The sequence below is a fragment of the Salvelinus fontinalis genome, chromosome 27 (genome assembly GCF_029448725.1).
Source record: "Salvelinus fontinalis isolate EN_2023a chromosome 27, ASM2944872v1, whole genome shotgun sequence".
Lineage (NCBI taxonomy): Eukaryota > Metazoa > Chordata > Actinopteri > Salmoniformes > Salmonidae > Salvelinus > Salvelinus fontinalis.
The window spans coordinates 15,243,101-15,270,372 of NC_074691.1; the positions used below are offsets into that span (position 1 = coordinate 15,243,101).

The 27,272-nt window shown below is 41.6% G+C and overlaps 1 protein-coding gene across 7 annotated transcripts in view; it reads left to right on the top strand.

Moving 5' to 3' along the window:
• The first annotated feature begins 3,480 nt into the window (after positions 1-3,480).
• Positions 3,481-27,272, top strand: part of LOC129825126 (androgen-induced gene 1 protein-like) — a 54,261-nt gene continuing 30,469 nt past the window's right edge. For 2 of the 7 annotated variants that reach the window (XR_008754826.1, XM_055884942.1), the window contains exons 1-2: positions 3,482-3,777; positions 9,477-9,632. Coding sequence is in view for 3 of the 7 variants with exons in the window: in XM_055884942.1 (XP_055740917.1) it covers positions 3,637-3,777; positions 9,477-9,632 (297 nt within the window). In the remaining 4 variants the exon portion in view is untranslated. Of the gene's footprint in view, positions 3,778-9,476; positions 9,633-18,625; positions 22,606-24,360; positions 25,199-25,308; positions 25,405-27,272 lie in introns of those variants that run through there. The other 5 variants (XM_055884943.1, XM_055884945.1, XR_008754827.1 and 2 more) reach the window with 4 other exon arrangements.

A 27,272-nucleotide genomic window follows, 5' to 3' on the forward strand; every position in this document is an offset into this window, starting at 1 on the left:
GATGCCAGCATTTGTATATGGGCATTATACCGAGGCAAACAAATTTAGGGCCTTAATGAGGCTTGGTGGCCTATTTCTAGGCCCTCGCCATGACGTGCCAGCTAGCCAGCCTGCCAGCTCACAGAGAGAGCTCAGTCACTCGCATGTTATAAGTGTGTGTTGAAATCTGTGTGAAATAGTGGGAGAAGAGAGGAGGGTTAATGTGCTGCAGCGCCAGTCAAGACGCAGCCTTACCCTGGCTGCCAGAGGATTAACTTGACCTTACCTATACAGCTCAACTAGTGGGGGATAAGTGTCCATCTTCTGAAAGAGGACTCGGGTGAGAGGGACACCCAATCATGTGTTGTTTGAGGAGATTTATTGGAGGCAAGGGGGAGTCATTAAAGACGGATGCTTGGACGAGGACAGACGTTGAGTGGATTAAGGACTGAAACTCCCAGTTAACCCGACGGGAATTTGTGACAGCCACATTTAGGCTGCACAAGACCTATGGCGTAATCCCAGTCTGTTTCATGTCGCATGTGGGTTGGGTATCTACAGTCAACATAGAATGAAAAACATATTCAAGGAGAAATAACTGAGTGATAGAAAGGCCACAGTATGTGGATGTGATGGACAGTTTGGAGTCTTAACTGGTCGGTGCTAAACCCACTGGCCTTTATAGACCCAACATAAAACACTCCTCAGAAGTGTTCCACTTCTTTAAATGCCAATGGTGACACTAGATCCTATCCAAACCTGAGAGGGAGGGAGCCCATGCTGTGTTCACCCAGCACAGGCCACAGAAGCCTCTCACTAGCCAATACATCACAGTGAAGAGCAGGCTGATTTTCTACTGTAGCCACCGAGTGTACTGAGAGTGCACAGCAAGCTGGATGAGTGTGAAATAGCTTTCTGTGAATCAGCTCTCCCACTTTAGGCAGACAGTGACACTGGAAACTCTCAAGCAAACACCCAACAGCTAACCACAAACCGTCAAGAGCCTGCACTCCAGCAGACCCCTGCAACTCTGCAGCAGGCCAAGAACACTTGCAGAGCAATTCAGAAAATGTTCTACACTCTACATGAAGTGAATGAACCTGACAGAATGTGTGTTTGTAACTCAGTGTACTGGAACAAAAATGTAGAAATTGTGCATTTATGGTAGTTGGGAGCTTTTGCGTTGCTGAATGAGGCAGGACTCAAATGCATACCCACAAAGCCTCTCACTAGGGTTATACCAGGATAGCCCATCCATACCATCTCTGCCTGCCCAAGTCCCTCCGTCAGCCTTCAAATCTTGTGCTGACTTTGGGAGGGACCGAGGCCAGAACCTGTAATCCCCAGCTTTCTATCCTCTTAATAGCTGGGATTGGAAACCATTTGTCTGCCTCCAGTGAGGGATTTTTACAGAATAAACCTCTTTGGCTGCCTTATCGCAACATAAAACTGATTTTAACAGGGGGGAGAGTTAGTCTGCCGCCGCCTGACATCGCTCAAAAAGCTTAGAGACTGGAGCTGGCAATTATAGATTACAGTAATACTGTATGACGCAATGAACGTGTCAGTGAGAAATAACCTGGGTGTGTTTCTGTTCCAGAATGGTGTCTAATCTGATGCACTTGATTCACTCCTGATAGTTCCCAGGCCTATTCTCTTAGCTTTACAGATCCATGCAGCACTTTGATGTTCCTCCTCAGGTGATTCCATCACTCCCAAAATGGTGGTTTGCTTTGGTTAAAGTACTGTAGTTTTACAGCATCAATTAAAGATAAGAACCCGCTGACGGTATGAATAACACAAATATCGAACTTATAAAGAGCCTTGGGATCCTGAAGACTGACAGTAATGTAGTAAACATATATAATATGAACACTATCCGTTGTGTTGTGTCCTAGAGACCATAGTAAAGTAGTAAACATATACAATCTGAACACTATCCGTTGTGTTGTGTCCTAGAGACCATAGTAAAGTAGTAAACATATACAATCTGAACACTATCAGTTGTGTTGTGTCCTAGAGACCATAGTAAAGTAGTAAACAGATATAATCTGAACACTATCAGTTATGTTGTGTCCTAGAGACCATAGTAAAGTAGTAAACAGATATAATCTGAACACTATCAGTTATGTTGTGTCCTAGAGACCATAGTAAAGTAGTAAACAGATATAATCTGAACACTATCAGTTATGTTGTGTCCTAGAGACCACAGAAAAGTAGTAAACAGATATAATCTGAACACTATCAGTTATGTTGTGTCCTAGAGACCATAGTAAAGTAGTAAACAGATATAATCTGAACACTATCAGTTATGTTGTGTCCTAGAGACCATAGTAAAGTAGTAAACAGATATAATCTGAACACTATCAGTTATGTTGTGTCCTAGAGACCATAGTAAAGTAGTAAACAGATATAATCTGAACACTATCAGTTATGTTGTGTCCTAGAGACCATAGTAAAGTAGTAAACATATACAATCTGAACACTATCAGTTGTGTTGTGTCCTAGAGACCACAGTAAAGTAGTAAACAGATATATTATGAACACTATCAGTTGTGTTGTGTCCTAGAGACCATAGTAAAGTAGTAAACATATACAATCTGAACACCATCAGTTGTGTTGTGTCCTAGAGACCACAGTAAAGTAGTAAACAGATATATTATGAACACTATCAGTTGTGTTGTGTCCTAGAGACCACAGTAAAGTAGTAAACAGATATATTATGAACACTATCAGTTATGTTGTGTCCTAGAGACCATAGTAAAGTAGTAAACAGATATATTATGAACACTATCAGTTATGTTGTGTCCTAGAGACCATAGTAAAGTAGTAAACAGATATAATCTGAACACTATCAGTTATGTTGTGTCCTAGAGACCATAGTAAAGTAGTAAACAGATATAATCTGAACACCATCAGTTATGTTGTGTCCTAGAGACCATAGTAAAGTAGTAAACAGATATAATCTGAACACTATCAGTTATGTTGTGTCCTAGAGACCATAGTAAAGTAGTAAACAGATATAATCTGAACACTATCAGTTGTGTTGCGTCCTAGAGACCACAGAAAAGTTGTAAAATGCTTCTAGTGATAGTAAACTCTCTGCCAAAGACAAGTAAAATATATTAGAATGTCTCCGCTGGAACTACAAACATAAACCTGTAACTGTCTCTGTTCTGAAACAGAATTTATGTCAGAAGAAATATATTGTTTCTTATTCAAAAAGTCTGGTGGCAGGTCACAAATGGTGATTTTGTGTTGCCAAATTCTGGTAGGCCTTCTATTGCTTAAAACTAGCCCCCAAAATAAAAAATAAATTTCTGGTTATAATATTATTGTACACATCTTAGCTAGCCTACACCATTCACTAGACTATGAAGACATCATTGAAGGGGCTTCTTTATGCATGCAGAGCATCACGCGGTGGTCTGGTCTCTCCACATCTATGAGAGGCTGAGTTCTCTGTTTCTATGGCAACACCCCTCCTCCCTCCTCCCTTCCCTCACGCTCTGCGCGCACAACTCGTACGCACCCTCCTCTCTGTCTGCATCCCTTCTCCGAGGCAACGACCCCCATGCTCTGTGCGAGACCCATAGCAGCGTCGCTCTGTCAGGAGGATAAAGCAGGAGACGAGACAAGGAAACAGGGGAAAAAAACATGGCGCTCATCCCATCTCAGGTGCTAAGGGTAGCCATCCTCCTGTCCTATTTCTCCATCCTCTGCAATTATAAAGCAATTGACATGCCCGCGCATCAAACATACGGCGGTAGCTGGAAGTTTTTAACATTCATAGACCTGGTAAGTGTAATATTGTTCTCTAGAACGGCGCCTGGTCAGAAATGGTAGCACGTCATAGTATGGTATGCTACAGACGGTCAGTGACCTACCTCCAGTTGTTGATACCGCCCACCCTCGGTTGCGAAACGGGCCTAATATGTATTATTATGATGTCCGCTACAATATGTTTTGTTTTTTCCAGCGTTAATACGGATTCCTCACATTTTTGGGCACGTGTTAGACCGAAAAAGCTCACACCCACTAAAAAATGCCCCTCTCTTCTCGGCTGCTGCTGATGCGCGCAAGCGGTTTGCCTTCTGTTGCAACATTGTAATCATATCATGAATCACAATTAAGCAGCCAGCCGTGCCCCGTGGGTAACCGAGATGATGTTATTAAGATAACAAGGTCCCGAGCTCAAATGATTCCCCTGTTATATTATCACACAGCCGTTATTTTAACAGAATGTGGTTTGGGTAGTAAAGCATATTGTATAGAAACACCCAGGATGTTTTCCTTATCGCTCTTTCTGTTCTGCTTGTCTTTTTTTCTAGGAGCAGTTGTACTTTTGTTTTCTGAAATTAATTGTCATTTTCAGCTTTACTACTACTGCAGACACACACACACACACACACAAAGCACACAAAGCACACACTTTTATTGGGCCAGTCAATTTTTTTTACCAATGACTCATGTTTTCCACATTAGAAGCCCACTGCTGAACTATTTTACTACTAGTGTTATGGCAATAGCGTTAAATGCAATAACAGCAATAAAATGTTTTGTTATTGTGCATTACAATAGCTATTTATTTTGCCTATCATAAATCCTGACGCAACAAAGTGTGTGCGTGCGTGTGTGAGAGAGTATGTGTTTGTGAGAGAGAGAGTGTGTGTGTGAGAGCAAAAGAGTGTGTGTGTGTGTGTGTGTGTGTGTGTGTGTGTGTGTGTGCGTGTGTGTGTGTGTGTGTGTGTGTGTGTGTGTGTGTGTGTGTGTGTGTGAGAGTGTGTGTGTGTGTGAGAGAGAGAGAGACTATTGTGCGTTCAATATTCCATCTTTAATCATGATGATCCTGCAGTAATAAGAAAAATGACAATATGAAGTCAATATGCAAATTCCAGGAATAGTCCTTCAATTGGCTCCTCTATTTTGCTTCCTATTTACTGTAATTCAATTGTACAATGTCTCTTCCCATTATAATGGATCATCTCATTCTGGCATCAATATATTTTTTTCTTCTTCTCAGGAATACTTAGACAAAGGTATATGCTCTGTTTTAGCTCATACAAAATTGCCATGATGAAAATAAGCTAACATGAAGTGACTCAGAGGTGGAAATATATTCAGTTTGACATGAAACAGCTCCAGTATGTACAGGCCTTTTGAATAACTGGTTTGGTTATTGGTAAGGATTACAATTGCTTTAAGCATTTCTTATTCTAAATGTTCATCATGATTGAGTCATCTTACCAGTTAGAGTGGTTGCTATATGGAGAAGTTATTGGAACAGACAACAGAACATGTTATCACAGCACAATCTCAATCCACAATAAGACATGCCACTCACTCGCAGGCTGTTGTGCAACGAACCAGACCTTTCCAAGGGGGAATGGGAAACTCTAGAGACAAGCTGTAGGCCTGTCATCCATGGATCTGTCAACACTCATTCTGTAACACTTCACTTACCTTGCTGTGATTTTAACCTGTAGATAGGTTTTCATTGGGACTCAGTCATCCATTATTGAGTGTTTGGTTCAGATTTGGGTTTCCATCAGGGGGATACATTAGGAGGAGAACACAGGGCTGTCACGTGGAGTTATACCACCAGTGACAGCTGGCCTTTGTCCACATCAATCAATAGACAGAACGAAACCTCTAACCCCTGTGTTTGGAGGAATCAAATGATCTGAAATGTCTCGCTGTGGTTTAACATAGTGCCTTCTTCGGATAAAAAGCGAGGCGCCTAGCAGACAGATTGTGAAACTGAACGTCTGTTTGGGTCATACCTTTGGTTTAAATTGTTCTCTCACTTCCAAGTCGTTAGTTAAACTTATCAGTTTTAAGCCAAGTAAGTAACCGTATAGAGCAAGTATCATCTACTCTATGTTATGTGTCACATGCACACACATAAGTAGTATCACGCACATAAGTAGCATCCGATAACTGCGGTGACAGTGCAGAACCCCCCTGCCTTGCCCCACAGAGTCAGAGTGTCAGGTGATGCTTAGAGTGGGGCAGGTGTGGACAGAGAGATATTCTGTCTGGCTCTTTAGTACATATGAAGTATGTCACCGTCTCTGGAGCATCCAGTCCAGCTCTCCCTCTCTGCCTCTGGCCAGCACGCTACACAGCACGTGTAAAGAGGGATAGGGGGAGTGTAGGACAGTACCTAATGTCTACGTTAACTAAGGAATGATGCACTACTGTACTCTCCTGTCAGCCTCTGCTAACTGTGGAGGTAATTAGGTTCCTATATGCATTACATTACTTCCCATTATTCTATAAATGGCTAACTGATGTTTCCTTAATGCTCTTCTCTAATGTAATATAGTTAATACACGGGATATGTTCAGGCTTGTAATTATTGTATTGTACGTGCGTCATAACTCCTATAGCTGTTGTAAAGATAAACTGGCTCACTCTTGTTCATGCAGCTTCCATTTTTCCTTCCCAGATTCCCTCTGGCCCAGCTGTATACATTTGAGTTGTGTGGAGCAACACTTTATGACTTGAGCTCCAGTCCAGGAATTACTGTGGTTGCTCCTAAGTGCTTGCGATACAGGGCAGGGAAAAGAGCCTGTAGAGCTAGTAAAGGGTTTTATGCTTAGCAATTGGCATTCATTCCCTGTGAGAGCTCTGTTTTCCAAACCCGTTGCATTTGATCTTAGTGAAAGAGACCTGGAAGGCATTCGTTTTTAGCATAGCCTCAGGCTAACATGCTGTTACGGAGGCAAAAAACGAAGTAGAAGATATAAAGACAACTAAGAACTCCTGAGAAATTAAATACCTGTCTTGCGTGTTAGCTAGGTGTCATACTAATGCTGTTGCTGGGCACTACCCTGTCCTCAAACCAAGTTTTGCGAGGCAATTTTCTGACCAAAAAGATGTGGGTTCCTGGAATCCTAAATTAAACAGTGAATTAATGAGAATTAAAGTCACACTTTCCAGTCTGTTGGATTTTTGCTGTGGAGATAAAGACACCCTGTTATGTTCTCTAGCTCTTAATTTAATGCATTAATAATCTCCACCACTGCCACAGACTGCTCTTAGACTCACACAAAATCACATATGCTAGCTTAAGGGGATAGACATTGACAGGATGGGGTTTATGCAATTGTTCAGTTGTTATATAATGCTTATTTAAATATAAAATACCCACTATGAATGTATCTATCTCCATTTTTGTATTTATCTCTATACTTTACATGAATATTCATCGTATTTTAGAGAACACCTCAATTGAACTCCTTTGTGATATACATTCTGTACATTGAGCTCCAAAAGTATTGGGACAGTGACACATTTGTTGTTGTTTTGGCTCTATACTTCAGCACTTTGGATTTGAAATGATACAATGACTATGAGGTTAAAGTGCAGACTGTCAGCTTTCCTTTGACGGTATTTTCATCCATATCGGGTGAACTGTTAGGAAATTCACCTTTTGTGTATAGTCCCCCATTTTAGGGGACCAAAATAATTGGGGGAAATTAACTTATATGTGTATTAAAGTAGTAAAAAGTTAAGTATTTGGTCCCATATTCATAGCACGCAATGACTACAGATGCACAAATATCATACCCCCTCCCAAAACTGCTAACCTGCCCTGTTATTGTAATGGTGAGGGGTTAACATGTCTTGGGGTATGATATTTGTGCGTCTGTAACTTTCTCGCTCATCATTATTTATGGTTCATTCACGATTATCTATAATCATAGTAGCATCCACATGAATGTAGAAGTGTTTAGAAACATATTCTATTCTTATTTACAATAAAAGTGACTCCAAAATGACAATACATTATTTACCATTCACTTCTATCGGGCACAACATAATCTGAAACACAACTAAAACAAACAGCAAATGCATCCAACACGTTTGTAGCGTCACAAGCTTTATGTAGTCATTGCATGCTATGAATATGTGACCAAATACTTAAATTTCTACTACTTTAATACACATATAAGTTCATTTGTCCCAATACTTTTGTTCCTCTAAAATGTGGGGACTATGTGCAAAAAGTGCTGTAATTTATATACAGTTCACCCGATATGGATGAAAATACCCTCAAATTAAAGCTGACAGTCTACACTTTAACCTCATAGTCATTGTATCATTTCATATTTGAAGTGCTGGAGTACAGAGGCAAAACAAATGATCACTTTCCCAACTCTTTTGGAGCTCACTGTATTAATGTATTGTAGATATCTTTTTAAGGATTACAATGTTTTTCATGAATATAATGTGATATAAATATTTGAAGCTACTGTGCTCTTGAGAGATGAGGAACTACTGATTTTGTGACCCAAAATTATCAACCATTTCCTGGTTGCTAAAATTCAAATAGTTTGCCTAACTTCAGTTTATGTGACAAAACAAGCAATGGATCGGGTAGAGAATCATTGTACCATCTAAACCGCTGTGAAATTTATTTTCATTACAGTACACCAAAAATATAGTATTTTCTTTCAGCTGTTTGAAGCTGGTGTACAAAACCGAAAGTAAAAGACTCAAAAACAAAACCTAAGAACGGGAAGCATAGAAATAGAGCACAGTGAACAGATCTACCACTTCTTAGACTTGTTTTCAATGAGAATGACAAATCTATAACTTTCTATGTGAATTTGGTCAGGTCGCCCAAAAAGTTACATATTGCAGCTTTAAAGACATGCTTTGGTACTTTGGCGACTTGTAAGTATTTTTTAAACCTTCCGCTTTGGACGGGGTGTCAATGTGTATTTCATACATGCATAATTTATGAGCAGAATTACCGTTTTACCTCAATTAGTGTCACGGATCCCTCCGGAACTTTAATTGCGCACACCTGGCCCCTATTCCCACTGATTGTATTTGTATATATAGGGCTTTTGTTCACCATGGTGCTGTTGATTATTGTTATTATGTCCGTTGGTGCGTGTGAGTACCTATGCTGTGTGTTTTGGCTTTCGTGCCTTTGTGGATTGCGCAGATTACGGTCTCGTCCTGTGTGTTAATCATTCGAGGTACTCCTCGCTCTTTTGTTTTCGGTTTCTACCCTGTGTTTTGTTATTTTGTTTGCTCTTCGTCCCGGTGCCTTTACACGGCACGCCGTAATTTGGGTTTAATAAAAAAAACTTTAACGCATTCCTGCATCTGTCTCCCGACTCGAAATCAGCTGTTTCTCCCCACGTAGGCCAGCCTTTAGCAATTATTTCTAGCCAATGAGCTTCAGCCCCTTGCCATTTGAGGTACAGCTAGCAAGATGCACACACAGCAGAGCGAAAGGGAGCGCAATGGTGTGGTGCACATATCTATAATTTGAGAACTACTTTTGGCTCATGGGCGCTACTTTCAGAATTACTGGCTAAAAAGTATACTAAAGTACCGGTGAATGCTTTTTTGTGACAACTCCTGGAGCAGCTATAATTTAAAAAATGCACTAACTATTATGTACTCTGTGTGGCTGATCTGTCTTGAAGTACACATGATGTGATCTACATGTGTCTTCTCCTCCCCTGTTCTAGGTTATCCAGGCAGTGTTCTTTGGCGTGTGTGTGCTGACAGACCTCTCCAGCCTGCTGACCAAGGGCAGTGAGAGCCAGGAGCAGGAGAGGCAGCTTAGGAAGCTCATTGGCCTGAGGGACTGGATGATGGCCGTGCTGGCCTTCCCTGTTGGAGTGGTAAGTAGTAGTCACAACACAACGCGAGGCCTAGGGCATTGGAGTCTGCTCTCAGATCTGTTTGTGGTATATTGCCAACTCAACGACCATTGGTGTATAGCACAAACAGATCTGGGACTAGGATATAGCACAAAATCTGAAAGTTAATTCAAGGAAAAATGAGCAAAAGTCACTGAATGTTCTACATTGTAAATAACTGCGTTTCTTACTCTGACTAGATGCTTGAAACCACAGATCCACAACAAAACAGATGCTTCCATTCTCATTACCTTTTCAAGCATTATTCATGGGTAAAATGAAGATATTTGAACAAACACATGCACCCGAATTAGCGACGTAACGATTCACCCGATTCAATTGTTTAAGACGCAAGTCACAAATTCAAACCTTATTAATCAACCAGTTCATTTTTTTTGCTTCATATTACATTCTTTCTAAAAAATACCTCATCTTTTGTGACAAATGATGCTTCTTCTGTTTCAGTGTGGAAATGCATGTAACTGTGTTGACATTCATTGATCTACAAGTCATTCTGTGTGCCTAACAACACCAGACAATATCAGGAGCCTAGTCAAATTGCGCACTGTGCCCAGCTTCACACGCTGACCAATGCGAGGTAGGCGGCCTGTTCCTGATCTTGCCCATCTGCGCAGCACCTTCAGCATTCAAATGCTAAAATGGCTTGTGTGGTATTACGCTTTATTAGTTGTGTGACAACCTAAGTCATTTGCTAGGTTATTGTTATCGATGAGCAATTGAAAATGGTGTTTTACCAGAATTAAAGTAAACTACCAGAGACAACTCATCTGGCTATAGCCTACCTGCTGAACAGGGCATACAATAGCTGTTATTTTGATTGTTCAGGTTCAGCAATAGTTTTGGTAGTTTTGCTTTAAACAATTGTTGTATATGTTAATTTTTAGATATATACGGTAAAGTGAATAAGTTCATAACGAGCAATCACTTTTGCAAGGTGCACTGTATGGCCATAATGAAAGAAGAGAGCATCTCCGTAAATACTTCTAAATGGTCAAAACCATTGAGATGGGGGTGAAATCCAAAGTTGTGCCTGATTATGTCATAGCTAATTTGGAAACGATAATTATTGATATATTACCAGTGGTGTAGTGCTATTTTTTTAGGTGAGGAAGAGCTTTTTAAAATTTGTCATAATTTCCTCAACATTTGTACAGACAGATGTAGCCAATTTAATAGCCTATCATTATAGAAAATGCATATGCTCCTTCGATAGCAACGTCTGCATGTGCCCACACATATTGTCTAAAGAAAATGTTCTATTTGTAATACCCTCAAACACCAAGTTAGGCATAGGCTACCTAATTTCTAAATAGGCCATCATCACTGTCCATCGTAAAATAGAATTCTTCACGTTTTACAAGTGAAACTTCCAAACTGCATCTCCATGTTAATAATATAATTGATCTCAATTCGTTTCATGGGAATATGCATTTAGATCTTCTTGAATGACTGTTTCATGAGCAAATTAGAGCAGACGGTGTTAACAAACTATTAGCCTTTCTTGTATTTTGTTTCAATCAAACCATATGTCCTGTCTAGTGGCACAGTTTTGGCACATTATATTTTTTTGTCTGACTATTCAGCTTCAGCTAACCATCCTGAAATCTCAGAAATGAAGAGGTGTTCTTGGTGAAACAGTAAACGTTAAAGGCCTATGCTATGGTATTATATCTGGTTCTGTTATATTAAATTCTAATTCATTGATATGTGATCTTGCGAGACATTGATTCAGCTTTGATCTAACTTTACTAAACGAGCACCATTGTGAGAAGTGATGATCTTCTGTAATGATGATGATAATAATAATAAGTGATGAGGACTATTAGGCGTAGGCAACAGATCTTGATGAGTGTTATTTTAAACGATTGGAGCGCCCTTCATGGTGCTGAAAGGACAGCGCCAGGATTGCGTAATGATGATAAAGAAGTTGAACCAACTTGTGGTGCTGAAGAATAGTGCTGCCATTTGGCCAGTTCAGGAACAACAATAATTTGCAGTAGGCCTATTGCCTAATAGACCTGTGACTGTGGTATAGCTATTTGTAGGCTATAGCCTAATGTAAATACAAATACATATAGCTTAATATCATTACACTGTTTGCGAGGAGAGCTTTATTGCGTGTAGGCATTTTCATTGTATTGTGTAGCTTACACACTGCATCATAAATAAACTTTGATTTGATTAGCTTAAACCCATGGTTACAATATACCCTATTACAGAATAAAACAGAGGTGAACTATCACTTCATAGAATTTATTTGCATAGATTAAACATGCTATCAAATCAATTGACCAAGTAGTGAACATGAACCAATACTACATAGAATTACAGGAAATTCATTATGAAACAGCCATAAAATCAATATTTTGGTGTGGCGTATTCATGCATCTCAATAAACTAGAAGCTTAATGCATTGTTACCTCCAACTTGGCTCAATTTACAATTCACATTCCCACTGTCATACTAAGCTAGAACAGGCCCTGCATCTCAACCAATAGTCAATATAGGTTAAAGATCCACAGCAGGGCTACATCAACTTCCAGACAGGTTTGGGTGTCCTCTGCAGAATGGTACCACTGTACCAAGTGGTCGCATATTGTTCTGGGTTCCACTGCGCAAGAGGGGTCCGTTTTTGTGAACATCAAGGCAGACCCACAGTGAATTTGTATTTTTTTTCAACGTTCTGATTGGCCATAGTGGTCAAGCCGACGGGCTTCCGCAGTGCACACACACAGCCTATAGTTTTTCCTCATTCTCACCACCGCCAGAGAGAAGACAGGGGAGAAACCACCATTCACCTCTAGGCTGCTATACATATTTATTTGGTTTGTCATTCTATCGTTTTTCATGGAGTTTTAGTGGTAATTAAATATCATTTATAATTCATTTTCCAGAAATAGTTTTATCAGCTCCGTGTATTCTCAAACTGAAAAAAGTGAGGGCAGCACTACTCCCCTGTACATTACTAGCTCAAACACTTAATCTGTAAAAATGAATAGTTAATTAGTGGGTGATGGTGATTTCAAAACCAACGTGGGGAGACAAACAGGCGACATTGCCCCCTCTAATCTGGTAGTTGGGTGGTACAGTAGATGCCTATTCTCCTGTATGGCTCAGGTACCTACAAAGTACATGCACCATAGACAACTGGTCAAACATGTCATTTGGAAATTTTGCACAAATCTTTCCAGTTTTTTTTTTAGAGCTGTTGCATTTTCTGGGCGAAAGAAGAGTTGACAGAGAACTTGGTTGAAGCATTCATTCTATCGATTTATGACATTTTGGTGAGCAAAGGTTTATATCGTTTCTAGGACAACATATGACAGAAGAGAAGCTGCATGTATCTAATTACAGTATAGATAAGTTGACTAAAAATAGCCATACTAAAATGTCTGAAATTATAAGCAGAAACATATGCTATCTACAGTGCGTTCGGAAAGTATTCAGACCCCTTCCCTTTTTCCAAATCTTATGTTACAGCCTTGTAAAAAGTAGATTACATTATTATTTTCCCTCATCAATCTACACACAATACCCCACAATGACTAAGCAAAAATAGATTTTTAGAAATGTTTGCAAATGTATTAAAAAAAAAAAAAAACAGAAACCATATTTACATAAGTATTCAGACCCTTTGCTATGAGACTCGAAATTGAGCACAGGTGCATCCTGTTTACATTGATCATCCTTGAGATGTTTCTACAACTTGATTGGAGTCCACTTGTGGTAATTTCAATTGATTGGACATAATTTGGAAAGGCACAAACCTGTCTATGTAAGGTCCCACTGTTGACAGTGCATGTCACAGGAAAAACCAAGCCATGAGGTCGAAGAAATTATCCGTAGAGCTCCGAGACAGGATTGTGTCGAGGCACAGATCTGGGCCAGGTTAGTCTGCAGCATTGAAGGTCCCCAAGAATACAGTGGTCTCCATCCTTCTTAAATGGAAGACGTTTGAAGACTCTTCCTAGAGCTGGCCGCCCAGCCAAACTGAGCAATCGGGGAGAAAGGCCTTGGTCAGGGAGGTGACCAAGAACCCGATGGTCACTGACAGAGCTCCAGAGTTCCTCAGTGGAGGTAGGAGAACCTTAAAGGACAACCATCTCTGCAGCATTCCACCAATCAGGCCTTTATGGTAGAGTGGCCACTCAGTGAAAGGCACATGACAGCCCGCTTTTTGAGTTTGCCAAAAGGCACTTGTTTCTCAAAGACTCTCAGACCATGAGAAACAAGATTCTCTGGTGTGATGAAACCAAAATTGAACTATTTGTCCTGAATGCCAAGCGTCAGGGACTGGGAAACTAGTCCGGATCGAGGGAAAGATGAACGGATCAAAGTACAGCGAGATCTTTGATGAAAAGCTGCTCCATGGGCTCAGGACCTCATAATGGGGCAAAGGTTCACCTTCCAACAGGATAACAACCCTAAGCACACAGCCAAGACAACGCAGGAGGGGCTTTGGGACAAGTCTCTGAATGTCCTTGAGTGGCCCAGCCAGAGCCCAGACTTGAACATCTCTGGAGAGACCTGAAAATAGCTGTGCAGTGAAAAAAAGGAGGAAAAAAGAATAAGGCTGTAACGTAACAAAATGTAGAATAGTCAAGTGTTCTGAATACTTTCCAAATGCACTGTAAATCAAAAACATCCTGCACCCCCTGTCAAAAAATCATTCTGCCTTCTGACTGTAGCCTACAGCGCATTTTCTATATCTGCGGATTAGGGTCGGGTGTACATATAGTTGGGAGGTTGCCGCTGGGCTATTCCATATCTCGCATTTTCCGTAATTGACACATGCTTCGCTTTTCAACTAGCTAAAAGCTAGCTAGTTCGAGTCTGTGACTGTACAGTACTTCTGTTTGTACTACTGCACGGTAAAACAATGCACGAGTTGAAAATATTGAACGCATGCAGTACACAGAACGCACCGCAGCCTAGTGCGGCACCCCCATTCTTCCACGAGACATTCCATCATTTGGAGCACCGCTCCAAAATCTCACAAGTGTTCAGTTGGGTTAAGATCTGGTGACTGAGACGGCCATGGCACATGGTTTACATCGTTTTCATGCTCATCAAACCATTCATTGACCATTCGTGCCCTGTGGATGGGGGAATTGTCATCCTATGGGTGAATAGTATGGTAGCCAAAATAATGGCTTGCCCAGCATTTTTATACATGATCCTAAGCATGATCGGATGTTAATTGCTTAATTAACTCAGGAACCACACCTGTGTTGAAGCACCTGATTTCAATATACTTTGTATCCCTCATTTACTCAAATGTTTCCATTATTTTGGCAGTTACCTGTATATGAGAAATAGAACAAACTCAACAACTCCAGACCTAATAAACAAGTGTCTGTTTTCCTCCTACCTCGCCAGACAAATGCTAGTCTTTAGTCTATATGTAGGTCAGCCAAATCTAGGGTTGTCTCACACCTCGCAGGTGAAACAGCAAGGCCGATGGAAAGGAAAAGTCCCCTAGCTAGCCTTCCGTCTGAGTTAGTGGACACTGCATTCTTTCCCTGCTGCATACCGCTGCCTGTGGCCTATCCTGGACTGCACTGTCCTCTGGGAGGGCCTTTGCATAAGCCAAGTAGGGACACCGACACATATTGTCTTGGATGCAGCACGGCCCATTTGCTTTGCAAATGCCAAGTCATCTATCTGGCCGGGTGTCATTCAGTGGCCTTGGAGGTAACGGGCAGCGAGTAGCAGGACCAGAGGGCTGAGCCCTGGGAGAAAAAGGAAACACTGCATGTTTGTCTTACTTTTATATGCCCTTGTGTCCGTGATGGCCATCTGATAATTACTCGGAAAATATTTAAATTGGGTCTTTGCTGTTGCCTCTTTTCCTGTTAGCAGGGAGAGGTGATGTTTTAGTTTTATATAGTGAGGTGGTGTTGGTGAGGTGCCAGGGTGCCCAGGCAGCAGGTGCTGAGGGGTTCATACAGGGATGTGCATTTATAAAGTACTGGGTAAATATTTGAATTATAGTGGAAAGGTACTGGTTGCTAGTATACCGTTTTTCTTCCAGGCCTCAAGCCAAAAGAGAGGGAAATAATTTAATTTGTACTAACTTTGGCTTAGTAACTGTGTAATAAGGAAGAACATTGCATGTCGTGTCATAATCATGATATCTATTTTTAACATGACCTACAGTGCCTTCGGAAAGTATTCAGACCTCTTGACTGTTTCCACATTTTGTTACAGCCTTATTCTAAAATGGATTAAATTGTTTTCCCCCCTCATCAATCTACACACACTACCCCATAACGACAAAGCAAAAAACAGGTTTTTAGACATTTTTGCTGAAATATAAATCAAATAAAAATTAAACATAAAATGTACATAAGTATTCAGACCCTTTACTCAGTACTTTGTTGAAGCCTTGAGTCCTCTTGGGTATGACGCTACAAGCTTGGCACGCCTGTACTTGAGGAATTTCTTCCATTCTTCTCTACAGGTCAGGTTGGATGGGGAGCGTTGCTGCACAGCTATTTTCAGATCTCTCCAGAGATGTTCGATAGGGTTCAAGTCCGGGCTCTGGCTGGGCCACTCAAGGACATTAAGAGACTTGTTCCAAAGCCACTCCTGCGTTGCCTTGGCTGTGTGCTTAGGGTTGTTGTCCTGTTGGAAGGTGAGCCTTCACCTCAGTCTGAGGACCTGAGTGCTCTGGAGCAGATTTTCATCAAGGATCTCTCTGTACTTTGCTCCGTTCATCTTTGCCGTTCATCTTTGATTTTATCAGACCAGAGAATCTTGTTTCTCATGGTCTGAGAGTCTTTAGGTGCCTTTTGGTAAACTCCAAGCGGGTAGTCACGTGCCTTTAACTGAGGAGCTTCTGTCTGGCCACACTACAATAAAGGCCTGATTGGTGGAGTGCTGCAGAGATGGTTGCCCTTCTGGAAGGTTCACCCATCTCCACTGAAGAACTCTAGAGCTCTGTCAGATTTACCAACGGGCTCTTGGTCACCTCCCTGACAAAGGCTCTTCTCCCCCGATTGCTCAGTTTGGCCAGGCGGCCAGCTCTAGGAAGAGTCTTGGTGGTTCCAAACTTCTATTTAAGAATGATGGAGCCCACTGTGTTTTTGGGGACCTTCAATGCTGCAGACATTTTTTGGTACCCTTCGCCAGATCTGTGCCTCAACACAATGCTGTCTTGAAGCTCTACAGACAATTCCTTCGACCTCATGGCTTGGTGTTTGCTCTGACATGCACTGTCAACTGTGGGACCTTATATAGACAGATTTGTGCCTCTTCAAATCATGTCCAATCAATTGAATTTACCACAGGTGGACTCCATGCAAGTTGTTGAAACATCTCAAGGATGATGAATGGAAACAGGTTGCACCTGAGCTCAATTTTGAGTCTCATAGCAAAGGGTCTGAATACAAATGTCAATAAGGTATTTCTGTTTTTTTTAATACATTTGCAAAAATGTCTAAACCTGTTTTCACTTTGTAATATGGGATATTGTGCGTAGATTGATGAGGAACATTTTTAATTGAATCCATTTTAGAATAAGGCTGTAACGTAACAAAATGTGGGAAAAGTCAAGGGTTCTGAATACTTTCCAAAGGCATTGTATACTGAAATAGGGACATGCGTGTTATATACATCACAGGCCCTGCTTACCAGAGATCATGTGATGTGTGCTGTGACCTGTGTTCTTCTGCGTAGTTAGACTGTAAGACATGAGTCATTAGAGCAGCAGAGCGGAGAGAGCGAGACGACGCGCTGCTCCTTAGATATCCTCCTAGAAACTAGGGACCAGTTGCTACTCTCTTAGAAAAAACACATACCCTCTGTGTAAAGGTTTCTACCTGGAACCAAAAGGGTTATACCTAGAACCAAAAAGGGTTCTTCATAGGGTTCATCTATGGGGACAGCTGAAGAACCCTTTTATCGTCACCGTCACAGAGCAGTGGAGGCTGCTATATGATGAGCCACTTGGCACCAACCCCTGTCTGAGAGTTGGCCACACAGTTCAGTTTACACACAACACAATGGATGTCATGTGCACCGCAGCTAATGCCGGGAAATGAGCCCCCATTAGCGTTGATGCTGGATAATGGTAATATGTGTGTATCTGTAGTCTGCGTGCTGCTCTGGTTTGTGTGTGTGTATATGTGTGTATTCTCCCTGCATTGGTCAGGTGTGAATGTATCCCTGGCAGGGTCGAGCGCACCCTTCCATTCTTCCCACCTCTCCACATGATGATGAAAGAGGAGAGTGTGCCATCAGGGCACAATAGCGGGGACATTTCACATGCATCCATCTGAGGCGCAGATGGCAGACCAGGTAATTCCATCCCCCTCGGCTGGGCTGTGGATGGTTTGGCTCCTGGACAGGCCTGGAGGCCCCTTGCGGGACCAGGTGTGGTTTCCCTGCGGGCCTGACGACATGGAGCCTATGCAGCTAAAAAGGCTGAGGGTGTGAAATCTGAAATGTCTAAATAAACCACCTGTCTCAGACTGAATCCATTTACTCACACTCTGCACCTCGGAGAGGAAATAAGAAATGCTGTTTCTCACTTTCGAGGGTCTGTAATAAGCTGCTCCCTCAGAGTCAATGCTCTCCATTCAGCTGGCCTGCCTTCTTGCTGTGGCCTTGTAGTGCAGCCTGTTTATTTGGCCACAGTGGCAAGAGACTTACGGGAAATCGTAGATCCAGCTAAATAATGTGAGTACGAAGCAAAACAGGATTCTGTCAAATCCCTAATCGAGGTCGATTAATATAAATAGGTTGGGTAGTTTGGTAGGGTCGGGAGCAGTTACAACTGTCTGGATCAGAAGGATTACAGGCAGAACTGGAATTCTTTCATCGAGGAAGCTGCTCCACTCCACAGAGCTGGAACTTCAAACACCCCTTTTCAAAGCCTGTACACTTGACAGTAACATGCTTGTTTTTGCTGTGCATTTGATCTCCTCACAAGCTTACTGCTGTCCTTACAGGAGGCATACAGGGCTGGTGGAGAAGCGTCGGGATAAGAGACAAGGAGCGGCGAAGAAGTCACCTCTTAGGGATTAATTATGGTATGCTGATATTAAAACATTAGCCCCAGAACTGTCGCTTCGCTTCGCCTCACCCGGCATGGCAGGCTTTATTGCTAGCTCGCCTCAGTGTTAGTCGGAGTGCCAGGCAACCTGGATGAAGGAGATAGCTAGTGCTCAGGTCAGAGGCTGACATCTTTGTGCTCCAGGACTGGTCCTTAGAGGGGCAGACTGTGGGGGCAGCAGGATCAAGCAGGAAACCTCAGGGAGAGACAAGAGAAGAGCCAGGCCACAGAACCAGTGGATTTCCTGGGTATATGATGACCTGAGGTGAATGGCGTGTCCAGAGGGCATAAAATGAGGGCGGACAATGGTCTGGAAAACCCCAATAGACCATTACATTGCCTGTCAAATTATGAACATACTGTATTTGACTGAAAATATAATGTACTTAGATTTGTATTTTTATTATACGCATAGCTATTATGCATATCTCTTTTGTCGATAGCTTGACCTATATTATCTTGGGATAACATGGGCAGCATGTAAACATTCATGGTAATTTGACCCCCTGGGCCCATAGCTTCTCCAGCTCGCTGTGATATACATCCCAGTGGGCATACGACCTGATAAAGATGTCTTTTTCTGGTTGAAATCTGGCCGGGACATCTATAACCAGATGAAGACACCTTTTTCATGATGTCTTTTTGACGTCATGAAAAATAAATCTTATTTTGGTTGAAATATTTTCGTTAATCTGATTGCACAACTGTCCAGTTATCTTAATGCTACTCAATTAATAGACACCAAATTATATAAACATGCACAGTGCATTCGGAAAGTATTCAGACCCCTTGACTTTTTCTGCATTTTGTTACATTACAGCCTTTTTCTAAAATGGATTAAATTGATGTTTTCCCTCACCAATCTACACACAATGGAAAAGCTAAAACTGTTTTTTTTTATTTTAGCAAAATGTATATCCCCCCCCCTCAGAAATATCTCATTTACATAAGTATTCAGACCCTTTACTCAGTACTTTGTTGAAACACCTTTTGGCAGCGATTACAACCTCGAGTCTTCTACGGTATGATGCTTGGCACACCTGTATTTGGGGAGTTTCTCCCATTTCTTCTCTGCAGATCCTCTCAAGCTCTGTCAGGTTGGATGGGTAGCATTGCTGCACAGCCATTTTCAGGTCTCTCCAGAGATGTTCGACCGGGTTCAAGTCCGTGCTCTGGCTGGGCCACTCAAGAACATTAAGAGACTTGTCCCAAAGCAACTCCTGCGTTGCCATGGCTGTGTGCAAGGGGTTGCTGTAATGTTGGAAGGTGAACCTTAGCCTCAGTCTGAGGACCTGAGTGCTCTGGAGCAGGTTTTCATCAAGGATCTCTGTACTTTGCTCCGTTCATCTTTCCCTCAATCCTGACTAGTCTCCCAGTCCCTGCCGCTGGAAAACATCCCCACAGCATGACGCTACCACCACCATGCTTCACCGTAGGGATGGTGCCAGGTTTCTTCCAGACGTGACACTTGGCATTCTGGCCAACGAGTTCAACCTTGGTTTCATCAGACCGGAGAATCTTGTTTCTCATGGTCTGAGAGTCTTTAGGTGCCTTTTGGCAAACTCTAAGTGGGCTGTCATGTGCCTTTTACTGAGGAGTGGCTTCCATCTGGCCTGATTGGTGGAGTGCTGCAGAGATGGTTGTCCTTCTGGAAGGTTCATCTCCACAGAGGAACTCTGGAACTCTGTCAGATTCACCATCGGGCTCTTGGTCACCTCCCTGACCAAGGCCCTTCTCCCCGATTACTCAGTTTGGCCGGGCGGCCAGCTCTAGGAAGAGTCTTGGTGGTTCCAAACTTATTCTATTTAAGAATGATGGAGGCCACTGTGTTCTTGGGGACCTTCAATGCAGCAAACATTTTTTGGTAGCCTTCCCCAGATCTGTGCCTCGACACAATCATGTCTCGGAGCTCATCGGACAATTCTTTCGACCTCATGGCTTGGTTTTTTCTCTGACATGCACTGTCAACTGTGGGACCTTATATAGACAGGTTTGTGCCTCTCCAAATCATGTCCAATCAATTGAATTTACCACAGGTGGACTCCATGCAAGTTGTAGAAACATCTCAAGGATAATCAATGGAAACAGGATGTACCTGAGCTCAATTTCGAGTGTCGTAGCAAATGATCTGAATACTTTTATAAATAAGGTATCTGTTTTTTATTTTTAAATATTTTAGCAAAAATGTCTCAAACTGTTTTGTCATTTATGGGGTGTTTTAATTTAATCCATTTTAGAATAAGGCTTTAATGTAACAAAATGTGAAAAGTCAAGGGGTCTGAATACTTTCTTAATGCACTGTACATAGTGTTTGGGATCATTCACCCATTGGATATAAGACACTAGAACCATTAAAATTATTAAAATTGGAGTAGATGTTCTTTTTCAGCAGGGTTTGCATGATTCAGCTCAAAACATTTGCCAAACGACAGCTGGCAGAGCGCACCAAAGCGGGTTAAGGTCTCATGGCATACTGGACCCAGTCAACACGCTGGGCTCGTGCCTATTCCATTTGAGACTTGAAGGACTCGGCATGGAGTCTTGGGGAAGAGCGGATGAGCTCTTCCCGAGTCCGGCAGAATCATATTACTCTGGGCTCCGGCTAAGGGTACTCGAGCCAGGCCCATTTCAGTTTATCCGGCCCGATTAACTTTTTCAGGAGTAGGGCCATTTTATGGTTTTTATTCAGCAAGGTATGAAATACCAATATAGAAAATAAATAAATAAATATATTTCACCTCCAGGTCATCGAATTTTCTAGGTCATTGAAAGTTAAAATTTGTGTCAGTCTCTGCGGTCCTATAGCTATCATAGATGGTCCCTAATTTAGAGAATATCCAATCCTATAAATGCTTTTGCTTTTACTAAAGGCCATGGCAGCTTTTGTTTTACAGTCCACCCAATTAAAAAGTGCTCATTCATTTCCATAACACTGTTTCTAGGTTACCAGCATATAAGATATACATGCACAATAATAACTTTACAAAAATTCAATGCCGTTAAAATTCAGTAAGACTGCAGTACAATGAAATACTGGATGTTTAATTAATGATATCTGCTAACTTGCTGTATGTGTTGGCTTCTATGGTCATCTTTTGTCTGTGTTAGCTAATTGCACTGTTTATTGTGCTGCACATGTTCTTCTGGTCCACTGTATGCCATTTTGATGTTCTATTATGACTAACAAAAAAAGATCTGAATTTAACAAATAACACACAGGCATATTTTTTCAATATCCTACTACAATTTACCAGGATTTACAAAATCCTATTTTTATCACATTTATTTGAATCACTAATTAGTCAAACATGATTGCACCTGAATTTGATCCTGAAAATATGACTATAATAATTCCCCTTAACGCTTTTAAGCAATTAACATAATGCGGGCAGTAATTGTATTTTAATTTCGGTGGCTAAATAAGGAGGTAGGCATATCAGTTCCAGCTGAAACTTGGATTGGAATCTGTGCTTCACGTGCAGCAATCGATATCTACGCGCAGCAGGCAGCCTGCTTGCTTCAGCATCAACATTCCATAAGGCCGTTGGGACAGAGCACCGGGCAACACAACAGCACAGCTGGAAAATAATGACAGTTTCTCAATGTACACAAAAATATATACACTGCTCAAAAAAATAAAGGGAACACTTAAACAACACAATGTAACTCCAAGTTAATCACACTTCTGTGAAATCAAACTGTCCACTTAGGAAGCAACACTGATTGACAATAAATTTCACATGCTGTTGTGCAAATGGAATAGACAAAAGGTGGAAATTATAGGCAATTAGCAAGACACCCCCCAAAACAGGAGTGATTCTGCAGGTGGTGACCACAGACCACTTATTTGTTCCTATGCTTCCTGGCTGATGTTTTGGTCACTTTTGAATGCTGGTGGTGCTCTCACTCTAGTGGTAGCATGAGACAGAGTCCACAACCCACACAAGTGGCTCAGGTAGTGCAGTTCATCCAGGATGGCACATCAATGCGAACTGTGGCAAAAAGGTTTGCTGTGTCTGTCAGCGTAGTGTCCAGAGCATGGAGGCGCTACCAGGAAACAGGCCAGTACATCAGGAGACGTGGAGGAGGCCGTAGGAGGGCAACAACCCAGCAGCAGGACCGCTACCTCCGCCTTTGTGCAAGGAGGAGCACTGCCAGAGCCCTGCAAAATGACCTCCAGCAGGCCACAAATGTGCATATGGTCTCACAAGGGGTCTGAGGATCTCATCTCGGTACCTAATGGCAGTCAGGCTACCTCTGGCGAGCACATGGAGGGCTGTGCGGCCCCACAAAGAAATGCCACCCCACACCATGACTGACCCATCGCCAAACCGGTCATGCTGGAGGATGTTGCAGGCAGCAGAACGTTCTCCACGGCGTCTCCAGACTCTGTCACGTCTGTCACATGTGCTCATGTGCTCGGTGTGAACCTGCTTTCATCTGTGAAGAGCACAGGGCGCCAGTGGCGAATTTGCCAATCTTGGTGTTCTCTGGCAAATGCCAAATGTCTTGCACGGTGTTGGGCTGTAAGCACAACCCCCACCTGTGGACGTCGGGCCCTCATACCACCCTCATGGAGTCTGTTTCTGACCGTTTGAGCAGACACATGCACATTTGTGGCCTGCTGGAGGTCATTTTGCAGGGCGCTGGCAGTGCACCTCCTTGCACAAAGGCGGAGGTAGCGGTCCTGCTGCTGGGTTGTTGCCCTCCTACGGCCTCCTCCACGTCTCCTGATGTACTGGCCTGTCTCCTGGTAGCACCTGCATGCTCTGGACACTACGCTGATACACAGCAAACCTTTTTGCCACAGTTCGCATTGATGTGCCATCCTGGATGAGCTGCACTACCTGAGCCACTTGTGTGGGTTGTAGACTCCGTCTCATGCTACCGCTAGAGTAAGAGCACCGCCAGCATTCAAAAGTGACCAAAACATCAGCCAGGAAGCATAGGAACTGAGAAGTGGTCTATGGTCACCACCTGTGGACAGTTTGATTTCACAGAAGTGTGATTGACTTGGAGTTACATTGTGTTGTTTAAGTGTTCCCTTTATTTTTTTGAGCAGTGTATATTTGACTGCTAAGTGGTAGTCTCTGTTCTCCTGCATTCTTGTTTTACTGCTGTACGTAAAGCGGTGGTTTGTTGGGGAAAAGAACGTCAAGGAAAGGTTCGCTAGCTAGCTTTAGCTATCTAACATTATCTCTCTGGCTAATCCTCCATTGACATGGTAAGTTTTAATTTTGATAAATGTTTAGTTAATGACAGTAAATGTATGTGTGTTCTCTGTGTGAGTGTGTTTGAGGGAGAGAGTGATGATGATAACTATATTTTCTTTAAGTTATTGTGATGTCAACATTGTGACATGCTAGTTGTGTGTGTGTGTGAGAGTTGATGACACATATGAAACATTGATTGTGTGTGTGAGACATTGCAATCTAGCCTAATTCTTGAAATGTGTACCCCCCCCACCCCCCAATATGGATTTAAAGTTTTTCTTGATTCATCAGAGATCCTTGTATTTTTTTGTATTTGACAATATGATACATTTTGCTATACCTTCTCCCCCTCAACACTCATTCACATGTTGCACCTCTCAACTGCCTTTTTCAATTCTTGATTCTCTTTTTTTTGCAGGAATCTTCCCACAAGGCACACACTGGTTGAATCAACGTTGTTTCCACATCATTGAAATGAAATTATGTTGAACCAGCGTGGAATAGACGTTGTATTAACGTCTGTGCCCAGTGGAGTCCAGCTTGGATGGAAGGATAGAGGCGGTAACAAAGGAAAAGAGTACAGAAGTTATCCAGCCTGCTGACTAAGACATTTAAATAGCCTATGTTTTGCTGTCTATCTCTCTCCATCTGTCAGCCTGACTGCCAGATTGCTGAGGAGCAACATAGACTTAGCCTAGCAAGTACATTGACTAACTTAGTGAAGACCTTAGGTAATGGTTAATCATGATTTGTCTCGGTCTTTAAAGTTCCTGAAACATGTCAATGACCTGATGCACGGCTTCTACAGCAGTGCTTGGCCACACACTCAGTTACCAGTGACCTATTCTACTACATCCCAGGGATAGGAGAGAGCAGACCAACCCCTCCTTAAACCCATAGTCATTGACAGTTTTGTGTGGAATTTTTTTTTTTTTTTTTTCTATTTGATACTCTGGTATTCAATGTGTATTGATTCCTACTAATCAGCATTGTAAGAGCTAGGTTTGTACTAGCTATGCTGATGATCGTTAAAAGAAAATCATTAAATCAGACTGGATTCCCCAAGAGACATGCTATTCAGCTGCCCATGATTGCCTGAGTAAGTAGATCCAAATTGCTGTAAGTAGATCAAATTGGAATAGCACCACTTCTAATAATAGAAGTTTGTAAAGCATATAAAATCCTATTTTAACTAACTTATTTTTTTCTTTTCAGGTGCAAAACCGTTCTGATTCAAGAGATACCTACCTCTCTTGGTGAGTCATGTCAAGTTTCTCCCATTTCTCTCTTGCTCATTCTTAAAACATTTAGAGATATTATCCAACTACTGTTACATTTTTCTATCCTTTTACTTAAAATGTTTCAGATTGATGACCAATGAATTAATATTCCACTTCAATATAAGGGCCAGAGGAGCAAGCATGCCTTTGCTACCACTAGTGTGTGCTCTTCATTGTAGTTGGTAAGTAAATATGAGCAGTTGAGACATTTGGCGTAAACCTAGCTGTTGTTTATGCCATCAGATTTTCATGTGAATATTCGCAAATACACATAAAAACAATATGCCCATTTTCCAAACAGATGAGTTTCCATCAAATTGACTTTTTGGTGATGAATGGCTGTGCGTGATGACGTAGTAAACATAACTTTTGCGGTTAAATTCCCTTGTACCGAATAAGAAATACAAGTTAAATGGGTTTCTGTTGCATTTTCAACTCTACTGATGGTTTTGTCACAACAAATGTCGCCTTATATAGTGAATGTGCCCACTTTAGTCTTGGCATGTGCACTCTAGCCAACAGCTGGGAGATACAATGTGGCAGGCTACCTACAGTGCCTTCAGAAAGTATTCACACCCCTTGACTTTTTCCACATTTTGTTGTGTTATAGCCTGAATTTAAAATGGATTAAATGTAGATGTTTTGCACTGGCCTACAAACACTACACCCCATAATGTCAAAGCAGAAATTTGTTTTTCAAAAGTTTTACAAATGAAAAGCCGAAATGTCTTAAGTCAATACGTATTCAACCCCTTTGATATAGCAAGCCTAAATGAGTTCAGGAGTAAAAATGTGCTTAACAAGTTGAATAATACGTTGCATGGATTCACTGTGTGCAATAATAGTGTTTAAATGTATTTTTTAATGACTACCTCACCTCTGTACCGCACACACAGAATTATCTGTAAGGTCCCACAATCGAGCAGTGAATTTCAAATACAGATTTAACCAGAGACCAGGGAAGTTCTCCAATGCCTTGCAAAGAATTGCACCTATTGGTAGATGGGTTAAAAAAAATGAATACCCCTTTGAGCATGGCGAAGTTATTAATTACACTTTGGATGGTGTATAAATACACCCAGTCACTACAAAGATATAGGCGTCCTTCCTAACTCAAGTTGTCAGAGAGGAAGGAAACCACTCAGGGATTTCACCATGACAGTTAGAGTTTAATGGCTGTGATAGGAAAAAACTGAGGATGGATCAACATTGTAGTTACTCCACAATACTAACCTAAATGACAGTTTGAAAAGAAGGAAGCCTGTACAGAATAAAAAATATTCCAAAACATGCATCGTGATTGCAATAAGGCACTAAAATAATACTGCAAAAAATGTGGCAAAGCAATTCACTTTTTGTCCTGAATACAAGTGTTATGTTTGGGGCAAATACAACACATTACTGATTACCATTCTCCATATTTTCAAGCATAGTGGTGACTGCTTCATGTTTTGGGTATGCTTGTAATTGTTAAGGACTGGGGAGTTTTTCAGGATAAACAAATTAATGGAATGGAGCTAAGCAAAGGCAAAATCCTAGAGGAAAACCTGGTTCAGTCTGCTTTCCACCAGACACTGGGAGATGAATGAATTCGCCTTTCAGCAGAACAATAACCTAAAACACAAGGCCTAATCTTTTATTTATTTTTTTATTTAACCTTTATTTAACCAGGTAGGCAAATTGAGAACACGTTCTCATTTACAATTGCGACCTGGCCAAGATAAAGCAAAGCAGTTCGACACATACAACAACACATAGTTACACATGGAGTAAAACAAACATATAGTCAAAAATACAGTGAAAAAAAAATAAGTCTATATACAATGTGAGCAAGTGAGGTGAGATAAGGGAGGTGAAGGCAAACAAATATATGTATAAATAAATAAAAATATAAATATATAAAAGGCCATGGAGGCGAAGTGAGTACAACACAGCAAGTCAAATAAAAACTAAAAAAAACACTGGAATGGTTGGTTTGCAGTGGAAGAAAGTGCAAAGTAGAGACAGAAATAATGGGGTGCAAAGGAGCAAAATAAATTAATAAATAAAT